General features: G+C 39.4%; 2 protein-coding genes across 10 annotated transcripts; one reads left to right on the forward strand and one right to left on the reverse strand.

The window, feature by feature from the left end:
* Positions 1-2,191: 2,191 nt before the first annotated feature.
* On the reverse strand, positions 2,192-8,269 carry THAP5 (THAP domain containing 5). Of its 2 annotated transcripts, XM_064655958.1 has the most exons (4): positions 8,118-8,269; positions 5,709-5,898; positions 4,610-4,654; positions 2,192-3,159 (listed from the first exon to the last, which is right to left on the reverse strand). In XM_064655958.1, exons 1-4 carry the CDS (start codon positions 8,198-8,200, stop codon positions 2,218-2,220), a joined length of 1,260 nt encoding a protein of 419 aa, XP_064512028.1. In that variant the 5' UTR covers positions 8,201-8,269; the 3' UTR covers positions 2,192-2,217. The 2 variants fall into 2 exon arrangements, with proteins under 2 accessions (XP_064512028.1, XP_064512029.1); XM_064655959.1 differs by lacking the exon at positions 4,610-4,654.
* Positions 8,270-8,340: 71 nt separating this feature from the next.
* Positions 8,341-17,705, forward strand: DNAJB9 (DnaJ heat shock protein family (Hsp40) member B9). 8 transcript variants are annotated; one of them, XM_064655961.1, is made up of 4 exons: positions 8,840-9,147; positions 11,530-11,663; positions 11,982-12,209; positions 14,083-17,705. In XM_064655961.1, exons 3-4 carry the CDS (start codon positions 11,993-11,995, stop codon positions 14,511-14,513), a joined length of 648 nt encoding a protein of 215 aa, XP_064512031.1. In that variant the 5' UTR covers positions 8,840-9,147; positions 11,530-11,663; positions 11,982-11,992; the 3' UTR covers positions 14,514-17,705. The 8 variants fall into 8 exon arrangements, with proteins under 8 accessions (XP_064512036.1, XP_064512038.1, XP_064512034.1 ...); XM_064655966.1 differs by lacking the exons at positions 8,840-9,147; positions 11,530-11,663 and adding an exon at positions 8,341-8,448; XM_064655968.1 differs by lacking the exons at positions 8,840-9,147; positions 11,530-11,663 and adding an exon at positions 8,509-8,553.
* Positions 17,706-20,490: the final 2,785 nt, after the last annotated feature.

Here is a 20,490-nt window from a genome sequence, read left to right on the forward strand (position 1 = left end):
AGACTCAAGAGTAGGAGAGGGTTTAAGTGGAATAATTACAACTTCACTGTGGTAAAAAGACTGAAAAAGGATCGAAGACATCTAATGAGAGATCTAGACAGACTTGTAATGAATGCTTGTGATGCATGCAAGAGTGCAGTCAATATTTGCACCACTGATGAAAGAAAGCACAGAAGTCCTGGATACTTATCAGTCTGACAGAAAGAAAAAATCCCCTGTACCTGTCCCTGCATTCAGAATGAAAGAAATAAAACTTCACACTCCACCTCGTAAAGAAGATGGAAAATCAGGGGAAATGGGCACCAATTTATTCCAGATGGAACTACACTGCTTGTAGGCAAGTTTAATAAAACTGGTGGAATTGAAATGAAGGTATAAGAGAAAGCAAATGCCAAATTCCTACAGTAGCCAGTGGACAGTGGTAAAGAAATACAACTGAACAGTTAAAGGGGTGAATTAATAAAATAGATGCCATCTGTTAAATCTATAAAGTGTTACAATAGTTAATTACATTAGTGGAAATTGAAAGTCAAAAGTTTAAAAAAAGGTGATGCAAATGCAAAATTATTGAAAACGTGAGGACATTTGACTTGGATCAAGATAAGCCCAATACATTACAGAAGGAATGATGATTCAGTGCACTGCTTTGATGCTGGGTTGTGACTGTACAAAAGGAGTTTCCACTGGATCTTAAGGAGTAATACAGCACCTTCAAGTGCCCATCAGGTTTGGTGAAATAAAATTGTGTGCAAAGGCTGTACAGTTTATGATTAGGAAACACTGAAAACAAAATGTACATGTAGCATCTAATTCAGTGGGGTGTGGCCATTTCCAACATGCTACTTTTCCTTCTGTGTAATATTAGCCTGAGTAATTCAGTGTCAGCTTATTACTGAGGCAAATGAATCAGCTGTATCTTCCTGTAAGCAACAATAGCCACCTATAATGTAAATATTTTTAAAGTAATACGTCTACCTTGGGCCCATTGGCCCAAAACAAATTATAGAAGGGAAATTTGTAGACTTGGTGACAGACTTGTAGAGTTACTGAGTTGTTCTAATATAGTCCCAAGAAACTCTGTAAAAAAAAAAAAGGAAAATTGAACATTTGTGGTTTTTTTCCCCAGGTTTAAAGAAATCTATGTGAAAAATAATGTTCTCAATTTTAATACCGGAAGCTATTACTAAAAGCAAAATATATCAGCAATGCAAATACTGTGTTAAAACTCCCACATTTTCTTTGGGAATAAAGCTTTGCTGAGATAATAGCTTGAAGTATAGCAACTCTTTTGCCATGTCCAAGCTCTCATTGCCATCCAAAACCTACAGTGTACTTCTGAAGTGCATGATCAGCCTTCAAATATACAGGGTTAGCAGAGGATTTGTAGTGACATTAATGAAACCTCTAAAATTGCCAAATCATTTAGCAATTTCATACAGCATTTTGTAAATCACTTTGAAAGATCTCTTACTTCGCAAAAATTACAAAATGTGCAGTTCAGAGAAGCCACCTGAAAAATGTTCACAAGATTGGATTCTATATAACAGCAATGTTTCTAGAGGATACAGGACATCCCTTGTGATTTCAGAGCACACAAGGCAGAACAGGAGTGTTCTCTTGTTATAGGGAGTAATAAGACGGAATAAAATGAGATAATAAGAGGGAATAAAAGGCAACACCTTTTATTGCAGAAACAATTTTAGTAAGATCCAAGTGTACAAAAAACTACCAGAACAAATGTTAGATGAACAGAAGACTAAAGAGCAATTTTGGCCTCACTGAAAAATGCATATTACATATCTCTTTACTCATTTGAAAGAGAATTGGGACACTTTTTTTTTTTAAACAATGATTTTATAATTGTCCATCCCATATGCTTATTCTGTCTGTTCTACTGCTGCCTCAAATGCAGGAGCTGCATGTTTTGGAGGAGGCTGCAGCTAGAAAGGGTTAACTTGACTTTATTGATTCAATTCACTCACTTTTTTAGAAAAATTCACCCAATTGAGAGGGTTTTTTTAAGCTTACTTGCAAGTCATGTTTTACAGGCAATAGTCTACCACCTAGCTTTGGCTGATGTAACATTTTAAAGAATATTTGCTCGTCACATAATTTGCATTAGATGTTTAAAACACTGTGACGGAAACAAAAGTTAATTTGTCCAAAAGGACTGTCAAAGAGACTAAAAAGATATTTTAGAACCATCAGTGAAAACCTTTACTGTATTATAGTTACTTCAAGGGTTGTAAAGCAGTTTTCTACTGTCTTCAGTTTCTCTTCAGAAAGCTGGTTTTCTTGCTTCAATTGTCCAATAAGAGCTTCCAAGGACCTGAGTCTCCCCAAAGTTTTTACCTCCTGCATTTCAAGTAAAGTTATCTTAGAGTGGAGTTTTGAAATTTTTTGCCAAAGGTGATCTCTGTCTACGTCTTGTTTGCAGTATGAATGCTCAGTTTGTAACATTTCACTTCCACCATATTTAATCATATCTGTCTCCTCAGTGTCAAGAAACTCTCCCTTAACAGCCAGGAAAGAACTATTTACTATTTCAGGCTGTTCTGGACTCTCAGATGGCACAATAATAGCAATGACAGATTCTTCACTTCCACTGAACTGTTCAATATTTTGTGTGACTGTACTCAGTAAAACCGCATCTTCACTTGTTGGCTGTACTTCACCAGAGCAGACAACGTGAGGGACAGGATTTTCAATTGCATAATCAGGAATTGGCCCTACAGCACTGTTTAGTTTCAGAGATGAATTCATGTAGTCAGGATCTGTAAATTGCAAGACTGTAGCTGTACAGCCTCCTGGATCCTCCACAGAAGTATGAACACTGGTAGCTTCCATGCTGTGGACTGCTGCTGCCATTAAAACGGGATTAGGTTGATGTATATGCTGTGTAGATGAACTATCAAGAACGACACTCTCTGCCTGAAAGTCGTCTTCATTTTGAAGTTGCAGGTTTTGAATATGTAAAGGTTTACTGAATGCAGCTGAGCAAACTACTTCTGCTTCTTCCTCTACGTTTTCTGCAACTACAGGATTTTCCTTTGGTGCACGAGGTTCAAGTGGTACAGATGCTTTCTCTGACACTACATTTCTTTCTTCCAGGTCTTGTCTCTGTATTTCTCGTGGACTCTTCTGAGAACAATCTTTTTCCTGATGGAGAAAAAAAAAATTAAAAAATTAGGAAAATCTCATTCTATAGCATGGTATGGCATAAGGAGTAATATAGACAAGCACTGTTTAAAAATTATACCAGAGGTCCAAAAATTCATGTAAGCATCTTCTGTAACTTTGCTTCAGGTCCTAAATGTTAAAATACTATTTTAAAGCTCTAATGGCAATAACAGTTTTTGGTTTTGTTTTGTTTTTTGGTTGTGGGGTTTTTTTGTTTTGTTGTTTGGGTTTTTTTGAACTCTAAGGAATGTGGACTGTTTTACATAGGACAGTAATTTTAAAAGCACTTGAAGAGAAGCAACTACACAAAAACTGGGTAGCATCTCCTGTTACCACCTAAAATATTGTATTAAATATATTAATATATTAAATGTACACAGTACAAGATTCTTGCATTAAAGATGCATCAAAGTTGTTTTAGAAAGATGTAGCAAACTTTTACTCATGCAGGATATGCCAAACAGATTTTATCAACAAAAAAAAAAGATTATGAACACAGGCTTGCTGAATAATGAAACATATTCATGCACAATCACATAGGCTGATTTTTAAACCAGCAATTCAATTCTGACAATTAAACTTTACAATTCTTAAATTACTTCTTTGATAGATACAAATCTAAGCAGAACAATGCAATGTTAACAGGACTTTAAACAGAAGTTGATACTGAAAGACAGACAATTTGAAGCTTATCCTTTTTCAGACACCTTTTTTCTCCCCTCTTTCCCATTAACTACATCACTACATGATTACATTTAAGATCATTATGCAAATGAGCTCTTTTGTATGTCAGTGAAAAAAAAATAGTGGGTGTCATTTTTTTCTAGTAAAATCATTTAGCATTTCTGGGAAGATATCCTTCACTTCTTGGTAATACATAAAGCAAGTTGGTGGTGAACAATATGCAAATATACAATTCTTCACTCTCATTTTTCCAAATGCAGCTTGGGGCCTTAGCTTCTTGTTCCTCTACATTAAGTCAGGAACACACTAACAAAGGATTCTTCCCCAAAGTAAGGAGAACTCTTTCCCATATCTTTGTGAATATTCAGTCTATGTAGAAAATTAAGGTTTGGGCAAGTATAGAACCAGAGGTCAAGTCAACAGATACTGCTGATTTGCTGAGGTGGTCATCAACAGGATATGACTTGATGTTTAGAAAAGTGCAGTGAGAAAAAAGCGACGCCAGAGAGAGAAGTGAGATCCCAGCAAAACAAGGTCACAGCATCACAGGTATGAAGAACTGGCATCTCTCTTTCTTTGATAGTGGGGAAGTGATTGGATTTATTGAAAGGAAGCATAGGATATTAGTTTTCCAAACTTGATAAATCTATCCGGGCTTTCTCAGATATATATTGCTGATGCAAAAATAATTTAGAGAAGCCATTGGTATGTTCTTGGCAACGGCATTATAAAAAAAGTTTGTTACCTTCGTAACTCCACTGTCCATCTTTGTAGGTGTACTATGACTGGTCTATGGTCACATGCAAATCAAGAAAGAATGAAGACATGGGGAAAACAATGTTTCTTTGGAGTGAAAACACAGCTTATCTGTAATAGCACAGAAGCATGGGGCAGCAAAGTTCAGTTCCAAAGCTCCCTGTTACAACAGCAGGACAGGGAAGTGAGGGATATATTGAAGGAGGTGGGGGGGGTAATAGAAAGATATTTCCTGCTAAGGTTACTACTGCCATAAATTGAAAGATTTTCTGTTTTTCTATTTGAGAGATTTATCAAGATTGCTTTTCATTCTAGAGAGTCAAAAGCAGTCTAGACAACGGTTGCAGCTGTCCAAGAAGATAAAGTACTTCTTGATTAAATATTATTTGTTTTGTAAAATTAATTAGCCACATATTTCAGATTCACCAATTTAGCTTTAATTCCAGTCCTCCCATTTCTCCCATCCCAACGTGATGATACAGAGGAAGACAGTTACACATTAGAAGAGAATTAGCATAGCTTTCACCAAGATCAGGTGCCTGTGTAGTACAGTACTTTTATGTAACCAATATTACAATCCTGTAAAAGACAAGATGGAATAGTCTTTGTAGGATATCTTTGACAGCCTACAGTCCTGAGCTCTTAGGTGTTAGAGAGGTTAGGAACAGGAAAGAGAAATGTGTAGTTTGAAAATAATACAATCCAAAACCAGTATTTCTGTACAGTTAATAAAAGGCCTAAAAAGAACATTAAAATATTAAGATCAATTGCACTGGAAAAAAATTTAGAATCATTCTCATGAAGAATTTAAATTTTTCTATAGTAAATGCTTCTGTAATTTCCAGTTAAAAAAGATATTGAAGCTCCAGTCAGAGTATGGTCAGTCGTTCTTCCTTTATGCTATAGAATCTCACACATATGTTTTGTGTCTGTCCTGTTGACAAACTATTTTAACGGACAGGAATTCTATTTTTAAAATAATTTATGATTATATTATGATTATATTACAGAGAATTAGGTAATCAGAACATCTATATTATAGTTGGTTATCTTTGTACTACAATAAAAAAAAGATAAAATTAGGTTACCTCATCATCTGGGGAAGAGAAGATTGTTGGCACAGCAGTGTGTTTCAAGTATCGGATACCCCATCGCACATCAAGGGAGTCAGGGGTGAAGTGGTCACTGCACAGAAGCTGGTGCTTACTTGGAGTCCACGAATCTCGTTTCATATTCCGCAACCATTTCTCAAGTCGCTCTTTATCATGAAGTGGAAATCTTTTTAAAGCAGTTGAAAAGACAAACAAAAACACGTTAAAAAGAAAAAAAAAACCAAAAAACCCTGTTATTTTTTTCTTTCTTTCTTTTTAAAAAAAAGAATATCTCATCGTCCCTTACAAGGTATTAAAATAATATTTTTTCAAAAATTTTAAATATTAAATGCTAATCAGGATGCCATATACATGTTAATCCAATAATTATCCAAATTATTTGTAGTTGGGTATTTGTTCTGGAGTTCAGCAGCAGAATTTCTGCTGATTTATACTAGCCAAGGTAGTATCTTCTCTGTCCTCTCTGCTGTGCCTGCCTGTAACATCTGTTTTACCTCTCCACATTCCAAGGAACTGCCCACAGAGGCACCTTTTCTCTGGAATGCAAGAGGGAAAGAAACATCCCCTATCTTTGAAAAAGGGGTTTCTTCTTAGGCAGAAAGTCTCCTCAAGCAAATATTTAATTAAGCTCTAATCTCCTCAAAATGAAATCTTCTGAAAAAAGAACACCTATCCCTACACTCTGGTAACACACCACTCCCTGCTTTCCCCAGACTCAGCCAGCTTCAGATAGAAAACAAAATAATCTGTAGCAAGAGACAGGTCTGATAGTTAAAGTTATTATTTTAGCTTAAGGGCACCTTTGCCAAAAGGTGCTCATGCTTCAATACCCTTTACTCATCAACAGAATCTGTTCTCTGGTGTAAACAAGACAAAAAAAAAAAAAAAGGAAAATGGAAAGAGGAAGTGGACAGTATTTATTTAGCAGCTGCCATCACTGCACAAGTCAGAGAGGTGAGGAAATGAAACAAAGAAGGGCCAAGTTAGGAGTTAGGCCAGCTGAGATTAGGTTACAGTTCAAAACATTTGGAAGGGGCTCAGACCCCAAACCACAGAGCAGTAGAGGACTCCTTTGGGGGTGGTAAGGAGCAAGGGAGTAGAACACCATAAATCAAGTCTCAGCATGCCTTCTACGGGAGCATTATACTTGGAACGCAGCACAACTCAATGGCTAGATAAAACATCTGTGTTCTTGCAATCATCTCCATAACATTTCAATATGAACATGACTCAGTGCTCAAACTTGTTTTGATTATCCATGTGGCTCTCACATTCTCTAAAGCATAAGGAAAAATAAATTATTTTCATGATTGTTTTATGATGCATTCTACATTAGAGATGCGCCAGGGAAATGAGCTTTCCTTCAATCTAAACTAAAATGTCTTTGAAGTCGTCTTCCTACACAGCCTTCCTTATCTCGAAATAACTATGACTACTCAGAAACTGAAGCCAAACTTAGTTTGAGGTATAAATTTTACCAAAACAGATTTTGAGGCTAGCTGTGAAATTTATTTTTCAAATTTGTCTTAAATTCCTTCTGTTGGCAAATGTTTCCACACTACTATTTAACACAAATACATTAATACTTAGTTACCTGCACTGTGCTTCTCTCAGGATTGTGAAATGCTGTTTATAACTCACCATTCTGTGAATCGACAGCCACGTAACCACAACAGTCCAGAGGTTACTGCGGGCTGGATGGCAACTGATCCATTCAGTGGCTGGATAGTACAATGCAGCCATCATAAACTGGTTTTTGGCAACAGAGCTAGTTAGCTTCCAGCCAACTCGGCTGCTTCCAAACAAACCAGCAACGCCTCTGTTCACAGTGCAGGCAAGCCAATAATTCTAGTAGGAATATTTAATTTTAAGGAATCAGTATAGGTTTACTTTCCTGCTCCGCCAGTTTTTTTCCTTGGACTGCAATGCCATACACAGGACACACAGGCGAAGGCACTTCCAGCGCCTCCAGAACTGCCTGCCCCGCTAGAACAACCCTTCCACACAGGTAGCAGCGAAGCAGGCTAAAAAGCGCAGATTTTATTTTTTATCTGAATCTCTTGGTCTTAATGGATCCTCTGCACCTACTCCAGAGCCCTTGGAGGCTGGCGTACCATCCATTCCTCGTCCAAGTTCCGTCCCCCTTACGGGGGGCGCGGTGTGCGTGATTACACCCCAGCCTGTCCACTCTTTATTCCCTACACCTTTCCCTTCCTGCAGAAAGTTATTTCCCTCCAGCCTCCCGGGATCAGGAGGGATTCCAAGGCGACCACCAGCCTCCAGAGTTCCGCCTCTCGGCCATTTATATACTTCTTCGGTTATCGGTCACTATCAGCCCCACGGCCAGCCCGTACCCAGACCCCACCCCGCTCCGCGGCCACTCACGGGTAGAAGCTGAGCTTGCGCTGGTCCCTGGCGCTCTGCCCGCCGCGGTTCTTGCAGCGGGTGGCGGCGCAGTACCGGGGCATGGCGGGCACGGCGGGGCGGCGGCGGCTGCACCGCCACCGGGCGGGGCGGGGCGGGCGGGGCGGGCGGGGCGGCACCGCCTCCTCACAGCGCCCCCAGCGGCCGGGGGGGCGCGCGGCAGCCCGCCTGCGCCGGGTCACGCGGGCCCGGGCAGCCAATGGCGGAACGCTTCGTGTAGGAACTGCGGGGGGCGGGACTGCGCGAGCGCCGGCAGCGGGCGGGAACGGCGGCGGGGAAGGGCCGGGCTGAGGTGAGCGAGGGGCGGCGGGGAAGGGCCGGGCTGAGGTGAGCGAGGGGCGGCGGGGAAGGGCCGGGCTGAGGTGAGCGAGGGGCGGCGGGGAAGGGCCGGGCTGAGGTGAGCGAGGGGCGGCGGGGAAGGGCCGGGCTGAGGAGAACGAGGGACTGCGGGGAAGGGCCGGGCTGAGGTGAGCGAGGGGCGGCGGGGAAGGGCCGTGGCCGCTGAGTGAGGGCTCGGGGGAAGCGGAGGGTGGCTGAGGGGGCTGGAGCGAAGACGGGCGCGGAGGGGCCAGGGACGGCTGGAGGTGGGCTCGGGGGCGGTGAGAGAAAGGGGAGGTGACTCTGGGGCTCGGTGCGGGGCGTTTATTGCCCTTCGGGCCCCTCTGGGCCCGCCTGCGGGGGTCTTTCCCGAGCCTGGCCGACGTGGAGGTGGGACCGGCTCGGTCGGGAGGCTGTAACCGCCTGCCCGGCCCCGGCCCGGCGCTGTGTCGCTGCGCTGGCTGTGCCGGCTCCTGCGGGTTCGTCAGAGGTCTGGATAGGCAGGATGATGCCAGCGGCACTCCGTTTCCCTGTGTTCCAGAGCGAAATTCAGGAACCTTCTCCCAGATCTGTTTTCGGGTCAGTATAGGAGAGGCCAAGACAAGTACAAGGCCCTGAGTTTGACAGCTTGCCTGTAGCTGGCTGAGGACTTGGAGACTTGCTTACTCATCGGGTTAGTCGTGATAGGAGAACCAGTGGGAGGCTTTGGTAACTTTATTACTGTAAATAAATTGTTTGCAAAAATAGTTACAGGACATGAACATTCCACAGGATAGTGCATGGCAATTCCTGTAAGCAGAGCAGTCGCAGAGCACTAATGATGCTGTGGGTTCTCTGAGTGTGTGAGACTTTGAATATAAGCATTTATGCAAGATCTTTGTTAATTACTTTCGAAGGTGCAAGTAGCTTCTTATTTTCTGTATGTGACAGACTTTATTCAAGGTACATCATCCTCAATCACCTCATCCCACAAGTATTGATAGATGTTGATAAACTAATAATGAACTGATTGAATGTTATCACCCCTGCAATACTCTGGATAAGTATTAGACAATGCACTTCTTATACTGAGGTGAATAGTAGTTGAGATCTGTAACTACTTACCCAGCAGAGTTAAGTAGGTAATCTGTGGAATAAGATCTTTAGCTTCGTTGGAAGATGTACCTAAATAAAGTGTAGTTCTTCATAATTGTTAGAAGAGACTGTTCTGTGGCATGAACTTAATTTGTAGAGAGCTTAACAAATTCTGGAATGTTCAAAATGCTGCCTATGTTGGAGGTATATTTCATTTGCATTTGATTTTCATTTGAATCTTATTTTATTCTCGAGTCTCACTGATTTGTTCAAAGGCAGTGTTAAATCTCTTACGTTATTTTAAAAAACAGTGAAATTTAAGTACTGTTTTTTAATACAGTTTAGAAATCTAATACAGAAAAGAACTGCATTACAGAAATCCTAATGTAAAACTGTAGAAAAAGACACACTTAGGTGTGTTTCATTATCAAGAATAATAGAAGTTGAGATGGTTAGCCAGAGCAGAATATGTAAAAGGAGTGACTTCATGATCTCAGGCTCTCATGAGTTATAAAAGAGAATTTCACTTTTGAAGAAGAACATGAACTGCCCCTTTTAGCTCTTTTCAGTGTTCAGTAGTAGCAGCAGGATGGTTGGCCTTACGAGAATGCAGCACATGATGATGCAAGCTTGTTGCAGGTGTGGGGAAATGAAGTAAAATAAAAACAATCTCAGGTATGAGATGAACATGTAAATCTGCGTCCATAAAGCACAAAAGGAAGAAAGTCCAAAAAGTGTGGAAGGATGTAATGTGTGTAGTTCTTAGTGCCCAAGGGGTAAAGTTTCAGGTTAGTGAAGTGGTGAGAGATAATACGTGGGAAAGGCTTGTACTAAAAATATGTTTGGTATCGTGCACAAAGAATACTGAAAAGAACTGTCTGTTTGGTATCTAAGTACACTGATCAAAATACAATTTGTTTCAACTGCTGCCCCTTAACACTTGATATCATGCAGGCTGCTGGCCAAATAAATGCTTTAGAGGGCATGGGTACATTAATCTTGCAAGCCTTTTGCTCTCACCTCACACCATTCATTTTAGCCCCCTGACTTGTCTGTTAGAAACAGTATACTTTTTCCATATTTGATGTTTTGGTGTTTATTTTTTTTAGAGAGTATTGATTTTCAGGTAAAGGCTTAATTTGCTTATGTACTCAAAGGTTTTGAACTCTTCATGACAAATATTTGAGTCTTACACTATGTAATAGAAGTATTCTAACTTTAATGGTACTCAGACTGTAATTTGTTTATTCAGCTTATAGGAAAGTAGTACCATTTGTCTCCAAGTTGTTCTTATATTACACTCAAATCAGCGTAAACTGGTGAGGGGGATATGTTACGTCTGGTATGTTCAGGGCTTGGTTGTACATCGTGCTGGTTTGACAAACAGCATTCTGTCTTTGAACATTTGCATATCTGCACTCTCTGTTTTAAATAGAATATGCACAGGCCCTGGAAAATTATCTGGTCTCTCCTTCTGGTATGAAGAGCTCACCCTCTCCTTCATAAATATCATGAAAGATTGTGTGGCTATGGAGAACTAATTTTTTTTTAATGACTTATTTATGTGACAGCTTTTCCCCGAAGTTCTTGCATGTTTGCTTCAAACTGTAACTTTTGGACAGATACGTTGCTGAAAAAAAATTACAACTTCTAATTGTTGTTGAAAGTGCTTGTCTTGTATGGAAGACTTCTTTTTTGTATTTGGTTCCAACACTGAGTGTTGCATATGTAAACCTTTCTTTGCAGTGGTATTTATCAGATGAACTCTTTGATATTGAAGATATAGTAGGTGTTTATACTACAATCTAATATGAAAATAAGCTTAGTCCAGCCCATTGTAAAGTAAAGGAAAATGAGCACTACTTGGCTGAACTCTGTACTCTAAATGAGTGATTTACTCTTTATAGTGTTCACTTTAGGTTAGTTAAATGACTTTCTGAAGCTTAGCACGAGTGTCTAATAGTCTTCCTGCACCTTACAGTTGATCTCAGGCTCCTATTGTTGCACCACCTAATCACCCTCCAGTATTGAGTGAGTTTTTGCAGCTTGGTCTTAATTTAGAGCTGCTGTGTTTAGAAGTCCTAGAACTCAAGGATTAGTATGAAGCTACTTCAGGTATGCCAGCTTAAAATGTTTGATGCAATGCATAATATTGTGTATTTACTTTGGTAACTTTATGGGAGAATGTTCAGTTAAGGATAAGAGTAAAACAAAGATGAGCACTAAAATGTGCTTGAGATGCATGTGAAATGTGAATTGCAGTGTTTTCACTTACATATTCTGTGAATATGAAAACAGCAAAATAGAGTTCGACAGGTGAAGCAAGACTTCTGAAACATACAGGTCCTCCTTTTCCAGCTTGGAGTTGTAACTTTAAATTGTTGTGGAATGTGAAATAACTTGTCCTTCAAGTATATTTCTTTTTCTTTCTAGGAACCGGAGAAATGGCCACTACACAATCTGTCTTCACATTTGCTCTCTGCATTTTAATGATAACTGAATTAATACTGGCTACAGAGAGCTATTATGATATCTTAGGAGTTCCAAAAAATGCGTCTGACCGCCAGATCAAGAAGGCATTTCACAAGCTGGCTATGAAATACCACCCAGACAAAAACAAGAGTCCTGGCGCAGAAGCGAAATTTAGAGAAATTGCCGAAGGTAATATACACCAACTTTTTGTCTTATATCTGGAATTTAAGTGTACTCTGGTTTTACTGAATAAGAGGCAAAAAGATATTTTTTTTTTCTTAATTCTACTTCTGTGCTGTCAAATGTTCAACATCAATTTCTGACTTGTTTCTATGTCCTTACGGATAGGAAGGCCTTTAACACAGTTTTATGCATTTCTGCTAAGCTTTTTGGCTTACACCTCTTCTCAGAAAAAAATACTTGGTGGTAGGACAGCTTTAGCCCTAGGAGGTTAGTTCTTATCTTTTGATCTGTTTTGTAAGATCCAGCTCAGGATCACTACTAGGCTTCAGGGGTACCTAACAGCAACCTTGCAGTAACTATAGGGAGATTAGAAAAACGCGGCAGGGTCCTTCAGTGGTTCATGGTGGCAGCACAACAGTTTCAGAGTGGTTATAAGGAAAAATTTTCTCACCTTGAGGATCGTGATTGGAATTCATGATCTTAGAGAACTTTTCCAGTCTTAGCAATTCTGTGATTCTGTTCTACAGGCCAGTGTTGGAACAGGTAGCTTAGATAGGTTGTGCAGTCTCCGACCTTGGAGTCTTTCCATGGAGACTGGGTAAAGCTCTAACTAACCTAGTCAGACCCTACTTTGAGCAAGAGGTTGGAGTAGTGACCTTCTGAGGTCACTTCTACCCTGAACTATTCTGTGATCCTAGGAATACACCATTCATAAGTATTTTGTGGTAAAACATAATGGTGGAAGTGAATAATCAAGAATAGAAAAAGACTTGCTAAAGAATAAGGTGTACCCACTTCTGTTCCACATGGACTCTTATAACATCCATCTTCTTGTGTAGTTCTCCTAACTAAGCTAGTAAGAGACTTCTGCATTTTACCTTCTTGTCTGCAGAAATTTATTTTGAAAGACAGGCAGTTAGTAATATAATGAGAGGGAGGGACTGTCCTGTTAGATACTTACTGCAGTTGTTAGCACCTACTGAAGGAGGAATTAGGGACTCTTTTAAGTGTTGAATATTATATAATAGTTGAAAGCCTTTGACAGATGAGAAAATGGAAGTGTTTAAAATCCTTAGTTATCAGAATAGGTATATTTTTCAGAGTTTCTGCCCTAGAACACCAGTAACTGTAGTTGTGGACCAAAGATTGGAGCGAAGCCTAGTTAATTTTGGTTACATCCAGTTTAGTAACCATGGTGGTAGTGGATCAAGGATTGGACTTGATGATCTTGGAAGTCCCTTCCAACGGAAGTCCCTTCCAACCCAACTGATTCTAATCACAAAATCCAGATTTATTGTTGAACTTTTGAAAAATTGAGAATTGGAATGTAGGGGAAATTCATTGTCTTTATTTTTATCTACTTGATGTTTATCTTGTGCTTAGTTGTAACTGTGGTGTAGCTAGAATGTGCTGGCTGGCTGGCAGGTAGTTTTGCAGACATTGCACTGTGTTTCTGTGATAGGAATGCAGCAGACAGTTTGTTTTGTTAGGTAGAGCTCCTAACTCATCCTCCTTGCTTCAGTCTTTCTGATCCCCGCATCTCATTGTTTCTTTCAAACATAAACACTAATATTTATTGTAGCTAAACTATGTTATATTATGTGAATTTAAAATTTTGAGGTTATGATCTGTCCTCATATATAGCTGTGTTTATTATTATAAATAACTAGTTTGAGACAACTTATTTTGGTTTGGAGAAAGGTAAACAAATGTTGAGCTTGATTGGGCTTCAGTGTTGAATGAAAGTCTTGCTTGAAATTTGTCCTTTTGAGGGAGTGGGAGGAAGCTGCTGTGCTTTGTATTTGTGTGTCATTTTCTTTTTTTCCTCTTCTTTAAAATGGAAATGAAAATTAACTTTTTTTTTTTTTAATGGTCATAGCATATGAAACATTATCAGATGAGAATAAACGAAGAGAATATGATCAGTTTGGCCGTCATGAAGGACAAGGAAATAAGGGAAACCCATTCCATCAGTCATTTAATTTCAACTTTGATGATCTGTTCAAAGACTTTGACCTATTTAGTCAAAACTCACGATCAAAAAAGCACTTTGAAAATCACTTCCGAAGTCATCGGGAAGCTCACAATCGGCAAAGACGTTCTTTCCAAGAGTTCTCCTTTGGAGGTGGACTGTTTGATGATGTGTTTGAAAATATGGAAAAAATGTTTTCGTTTAGTGACTTTGAAAATGCTCACCGACACGCCGTGAGAACTGATGCCAGGTTTCATGGATCCAGCAAGCACTGCAGGACTGTCACTCAGAGACGAGGAAACATGGTTACTACTTACACTGACTGTTCTGGACAATAATGTTTCCTTTCCTTTAAACTTTTCTTTTTTTCTCAAGATCTTCATAATCTTTCTTGGTTTTGTGCTAACATAGAAAAAAGTCTTTGAACTGTTTGTTCTAAAGAACATTTAACTACAATTTCTTTACAGTAGTTTGAAACTAATCTTCGGAATAGAAACAACGTGCAGTTGGGAAGTAATGTGTCAGTAACTACTTAGAATGGGAGATAAATATTCTCATGTGAAAGAAAAAAATTATGTGTATTTCTGTTTAGTAAACACTTTCCCTAAATTCGAACACAAGATATATATATTTTTCATTTCAGAAATGTAATATAATTTTTTCATATATGCCAATTCAGGACTGTTTGTGTTATTGGTGCATGGATTGCAGCAGAGGAGATACTTTAATTTTTAAGTGCTGCTTTTTTGTTCAGTTGTGTCTTTCCAAGTTTGCACTTGCAGTTTTTACCTGATACGGACTCACTGTGCAAATTCAATAATTTACACAAAATAGCAGCAGAAATATGACTTGCCTGGGTCTTTGCTACTCTCTCCAGCATTGCACAAGTATTAATAAAACACCTTCTTTTTGAAGTTGGAAAATAACAAGAGGGAATAAGATTGTGAGTGATGTAGGAATTAGTTTTATTTCTTAATAGCCTTTCATTGGCCTGAAAAGATCATAGTGTTTGAATGATCCTTGACTTGCTTAATGATATTAATGTATGTAAATTTGTGTGCATACAAGGTCTTTTTTTTTTTCCCCCCTTCCAAATTACAAATATCTCTCTAACAAGGTTTGGAAGAGCACACCCAAAACACTCTTGTTTTATGCTTATTATTATTATTATACCATGTGTGCAATGCAGTTTCCATAATTCAGTTTATTGAACTTAAATACTCCTCAGTGCTCTAGTGAAATTAAATAAGTTAAGCTTGCCTACAGTTTCCTGGTGTTCCTGAAAGGGTCTAAGTAATGTAGGTATTGTAGGTGTTGTTTAGATTGACAGATTTATTACCTGTTTTTCAGCATTGTGATTTGAAAGGTAAATTCTTAGCTTAACCACAGAGAAAAACTGAAACTTCCAATCCTTGTATTCCTTGTGGAGCTGGAAAATGCTAATAAGGACAGTACTAATGGGTATTGATTTCAGCACCGTGGAAACCCACAACCAGTGAAAACTACTTAAAATAAAAAAAAAAAACAACCCCAAAACAACCTCAAAGCCCCAAAACAAACAAACAGAAAAAAAACCCCACAAAAAACCCCCAAATACTTTAGCTGATGTCAACCCAAAAGTTCTACTTTAATTCTTAACTAGTAATACAGGTCTAGTATGTGAAATTGGTTCCCCTTGGTAAGATTACTGTCACCCACATGTTGCTGTCCCTTTAGAACTGTGAGATAAGAATTTACCTTTCAGGTTGATTGCATGAGCAAAATAAGCATTTGAAACAGCAGTGTTCTCAATAGTCTTTGAGTTCTTAAAATCTTTATTAAAAGAGATTTTACCCTTTGCTTCTTGGATGGGTATTGAAAGCTGCCTCTTTGCTAAGTAACCTTCCCCTCAAGTATTATTGCTTGTTCAGTTTTCATTCACTAAGTACTTGGAATGGATTCTTGTGTTATATTAAGTGCTTTTCCTTTTCCATGTTCTTCTTTATTTATTAATAGACTAATACCTCATATATGGTCTTTATAAAAAGCCAGTAATTTGTGCAACATTATCGGAATGTGCAATATTCTTATAGAAGGAAAAGTGCTGAAGTGAGTGTTATTTTCACCCTTTTTCTGTGTAAGTAGAGATTTTTGTTTCTTCTGTATAATTAATATATAATTGAACTGAAAGTTGTTTCTTGTAGATTTCTGCATTTATTTTCTTTAACATACTCCTGTCAGTCCTGTGCATGAATCAAACTATCTGCTTGACTCATATCACATGGGCATCCAAGTGAACAAATTACTAACTTAGAGTTCTGAGTTACTTTCTCTCACAAATATTAAGTATTAAATGTAAGAGAGTATTAGCGAATGTCCTTTGGGGATGATGACTGCTGGAACTTAAGAGGTGAGAGGCAACTCTAAAAGCGGGCTGCAAAGGTAAAATGTTAATGCCTTTCTTAGTCTAATAAATATTTTTCTTAATTAAAAAAAATAAATTGGAAACAGCAGAATGAGCAGTTCACTTGGGTCCCTTCCCTAATCCTGCATTAGAGGAATGAAAGCTAAAATGAGCACTGTAAATTGTAGGAAACACAGCCACCCCCAAAATTCAAGTCTTTTAAGTGACTGTATTAGTTCACCGTCTTTCAGGCTAAGCTTTTAGGTGAAAATAAGGGTCGTTGGCTGATACTAGGCTAGTTTCCCCTCTTTAAGAATCTTCCAAACTTCCTACAAAGTGTACTTGTTTTTCTTTAAAGTCAAAGTACGAAACTGATAAAACCGATAGGGTTGCTAGTTTTCTAGCTGATACACCTTAAAAAGACTTCTGCCTAGTCTTATTTTAATCTGCTTCTGTATTATTTCTCTTAATTACTTGTCATGGCATAACTAACAAATACTTCCTATTAGTCCTGTAGCTTCTCCAAATCACCTTCCTACTTGTTTTGGTGTTGATTCAAGGTAAAATCCAAAGGAAAACTTGTCAGGAGTATTGCAGAAACCAGTGTATGGCTGTCCCTGTGGTTTGCTATGATGGGTGTGCTTTGAACAGACCTTAGCTGGGGAAATCTGGGCAGGCTTTCCTCAGCCAAGAGTCTTCAGTTCCATGGCTCTCAGAACACAAGCTTGCAAAACATGTTGTGCTTCTCACTTATTCGGAGCTCTTGCACATTCTCTTCCTATTTATAGCGTTTGCTTCATGGCAGGCTCTCCAGCGGAAGTCCTGGTATAACCTTATGACACCCCTGACTTCAGAGTTTATTAAGTGCCATCTTTGAGCTCTCTTCGAGCTCTTGTCAAAAGACCCAGCAAAACTAGTTTTTGTTATGTGAGGGTGAAAAATAAAATTAGGAACAATTTTTTGAGAGGCATTTATGCATATGTAACTCCAAATGATTTAGTTTTTAAAACTTTATTTAAAAAGTGGGGTTTTTTTTCATGTTTGGTTTTTTCCCCCATTATACTTTTGAAACACAGTATCTAATGGAGATGAAAGTACTGTAAAGTTAATTAGAGTGCCATTACATTAAACGTGAAAATGAATGGTGTGACTTGTCTTTTTGTCTTTTTTTTTTCTTTCAGGGTGTAGAGGGAAACCTAAATCAAGTGGTTTGTGTGGTGCTGGCATTTTATGGAAGGTTTTGGCCACAGCATTTTCCTTGAATGAGATGGTGGGGTTGGCAGGCAGAAGGGGTGGAAAGAAATTGAGTCAATTTGACCTGTTTTATATTTTCTTGGAGATGTTGGGACTGGGTTGGAGTTTAGGCATTATGCCTGTAAATGATGCAGACAAAAAAGCCTGTGCAAAAGGCCTTTTCTGAGAGGCAGTGGGTGTAAGAGCTGAAAGCCTCTGCCTTGAGCATGTGCTTTGACTGCCCCGCTGAGGTGTGAGAGGGCAGTCCAGTGCTTACTGGCCTGGAATGCCACAGGGAAGTGCAGAATCTGAAGCAGAGGTCAGCGTGCTGTTGTTCTAATTCAATAGTTGACTCTGCTTGAAAGTTCCTGTTTTCTGGGTCTGATCTTTAGAAGGTGGAGTATATGAAAGTTTTGGGATTTGGTAGGGCTCATCTGACCACTTCTTGTTAGAACCATCTTTCCTGGAACCTAAGCCAATCTGTCATCATAATAATGCATATGTAGGTTTTGAGAATTAAATGTGTTGGAAACAATATAAGATCCACATTATATTTTTATGGTGAGCAGTGTGGTTTTTTTTTTTTAATTATTTGTAAATTGAAAAAACATCAGAAGCGTCTGTTGGACTTGCAACAAAAGCCTTGTGTAGAGTACCTTCGCTGTGCCACATACAGGGCTCCTTTCAGAATAAAATGCTGTTTGGAGGACATTTTGGCTCTGGCAGCTGTTGTGGTTGAGCCTGACTGGTCTGCCCTGTGGTAGTGAGTGATTCACACAGCCGTGCTGCTGGCTCCTGTCATGTGGGCACCTGTTTTTTAGAGACAGGGCAGAGACCAGCTTTGTAGCGGCCACTTAGCAGTTGTGATATCCATTGACTGTCAGTCTCTTGGCGTAAGTCTGAATCAATTCTAGGTTAAGTCTGTACTTCATGCTTGATTCCTGTTTGGTTTTAAAAAAAAAAACCCAAAACTCCCCAAAAACAAAAAACCCACAAAAAAAAATAAAAAAACAATAGCAAACCCCAACCAAAGTGCTTTGAAGTGACGTGCTCCAAAACTTAAGCACAGTGGAAAATGATGTTTTATTTGGGTGTGTTACCTATTAAGCAGTGGTGTGTGATTCAACAGTGCTTAGATTTCAAGAAATACAGTAACACTGAAATGAACATTACTGCTTGTGTCATTCCTACTGTGGTTGCAGTCACACCAAAAGGTGCTGTGGAAGAGCTCAGTCCTTAAGGGTCGCTGAAGGATTCTCTCAAGGCTCTGAGACAGTAAGTGTGGATGGTGGACCATCTCGTCCAAGCAGTTGTTCTGGGTCAGACCACCATGGAATGAATGTGCACTTAGTACTAACATATATATATTCACTTTTTTTGTGTATGTGCATGGAGGGTTGTGTTGACTTGTGTTGCTGGCTTTTTCAGAGTCTAAGCTGTGTGTTTCTCTGGGCTGGCAAAAACTGGTGCTCCTCTCAAAGGTATCCATGAGGAGAAAGAGGGAGGTGCCCGACTCATCTTTGCTCACCTGACACCTGCTCTCCAGCCATAGGGAGCTAGGAAGGGGTGCTGGCCTGTTGATCAGCAGCGCTGGTACAGTGGACCTACTGATTGCTGTTGATCAGTAGTGCCTGTGTCTGGCTCCTTCAATAGCTCAATTCATGAACCCGTTGTTTGCGGGGCTGTAATGTCTCAAGTGTTAAACTGAGGAATTCTGGCTAGTGTAGGTCTGGTAGCCATTTGCAGTGACTTCAGGGGTGTTACAAATGTGCTGCAGGATATAGATGAGCTGCATGATGATGTTTTCAGCCTAATCTGGGGTGTGGAGGGAAGGGTATTGTTTCAGAGTCCAGAACACCTGCTGTTTAGGGTGCATGAGGTCAATCTGCTCTAGAACTACAGAGTATCAAGTAGTACACACCAATGGACCCTGGGGCTACCTGTGTTTCTGTCTTCTGAAACTGTAATTTCCAGTTTCACATTGAACCCTCTTGTTAGGCACCACTTGTTACTAAAATTTTTTCTAGACATGAGAAAGAAAATATATTTTAAATGGTTATTTGTTGGATGATATTGCCATAATCTATTCTCATTTCCCATTGTCGTGGAAGTGAATATACTAAATGCAAAATAGGAAAGATTAAGTAAGCCTTGTCTGAGGGGTAGCACTTGACTTTAATCCATTTTACTTTAACACCTAGCACTTGCAAGATTTTTAGCCTTGAATATGCAGGATTTTGGGTAGTGATGTAATGGCAAGTTGTGTATTATGTCCACATGGGAGAACCAACATACCTTTCTCTTCTGTGCAACAATAGGCACTTTAGGGAACTCAAATTAATAAGTGGAGCTGAAGTTCCTGTCCTGTGGCAGCTTATGCCAGACTCCACCTGGCTGAAGTAGGGGAATCCATTGGAATACCATGTAATGCTGAGTATGCAGAGCTCCAGCTGAGAAAGAAGGTACTCTATTTGCCTAAATTCATTAATAAATCCAAAAAATGAATTTGATTCAGTCTTTCTGATTAATTATGTAAATTTGTGCATTGAATGTTGTTTTAAAATAATATGGGTCTGCAGCCTGCCAGGCAGCTAACCCAAGCTTAGGTGGATAGTTCTGTTACCTCTTGGTAGCTCAAACTTGAAGACAGGTGGGGAGGCAGGGCAGAGGAAGGGCTTGGGTGTTGCTGGGATCAGAGT

The sequence above is a fragment of the Pseudopipra pipra genome, chromosome 5 (genome assembly GCF_036250125.1).
Source record: "Pseudopipra pipra isolate bDixPip1 chromosome 5, bDixPip1.hap1, whole genome shotgun sequence".
In the NCBI taxonomy this organism is placed as follows: domain Eukaryota; kingdom Metazoa; phylum Chordata; class Aves; order Passeriformes; family Pipridae; genus Pseudopipra; species Pseudopipra pipra.

Coding starts and splice junctions, on each gene's coding strand:
- THAP5 (XM_064655958.1), bottom strand. CDS start 8,200: ATGCCCCGGTACTGCGCCGCCACCCGCTGCAAGAACCGCGGCGGGCAG. Junction 4,655..5,708: donor TCTCTTCCCCAGATGATGAG/GTAACCTAATTT, acceptor ATGTGACCATAG/ACCAGTCATAGTACACCTAC. Junction 3,160..4,609: donor TGGACAGTGGAGTTACGAAG/GTAACAAACTTT, acceptor TTTCTCCATCAG/GAAAAAGATTGTTCTCAGAA.
- DNAJB9 (XM_064655966.1), top strand. CDS start 11,993: ATGGCCACTACACAATCTGTCTTCACATTTGCTCTCTGCATTTTAATG. Junction 12,210..14,082: donor ATTTAGAGAAATTGCCGAAG/GTAATATACACC, acceptor TAATGGTCATAG/CATATGAAACATTATCAGAT.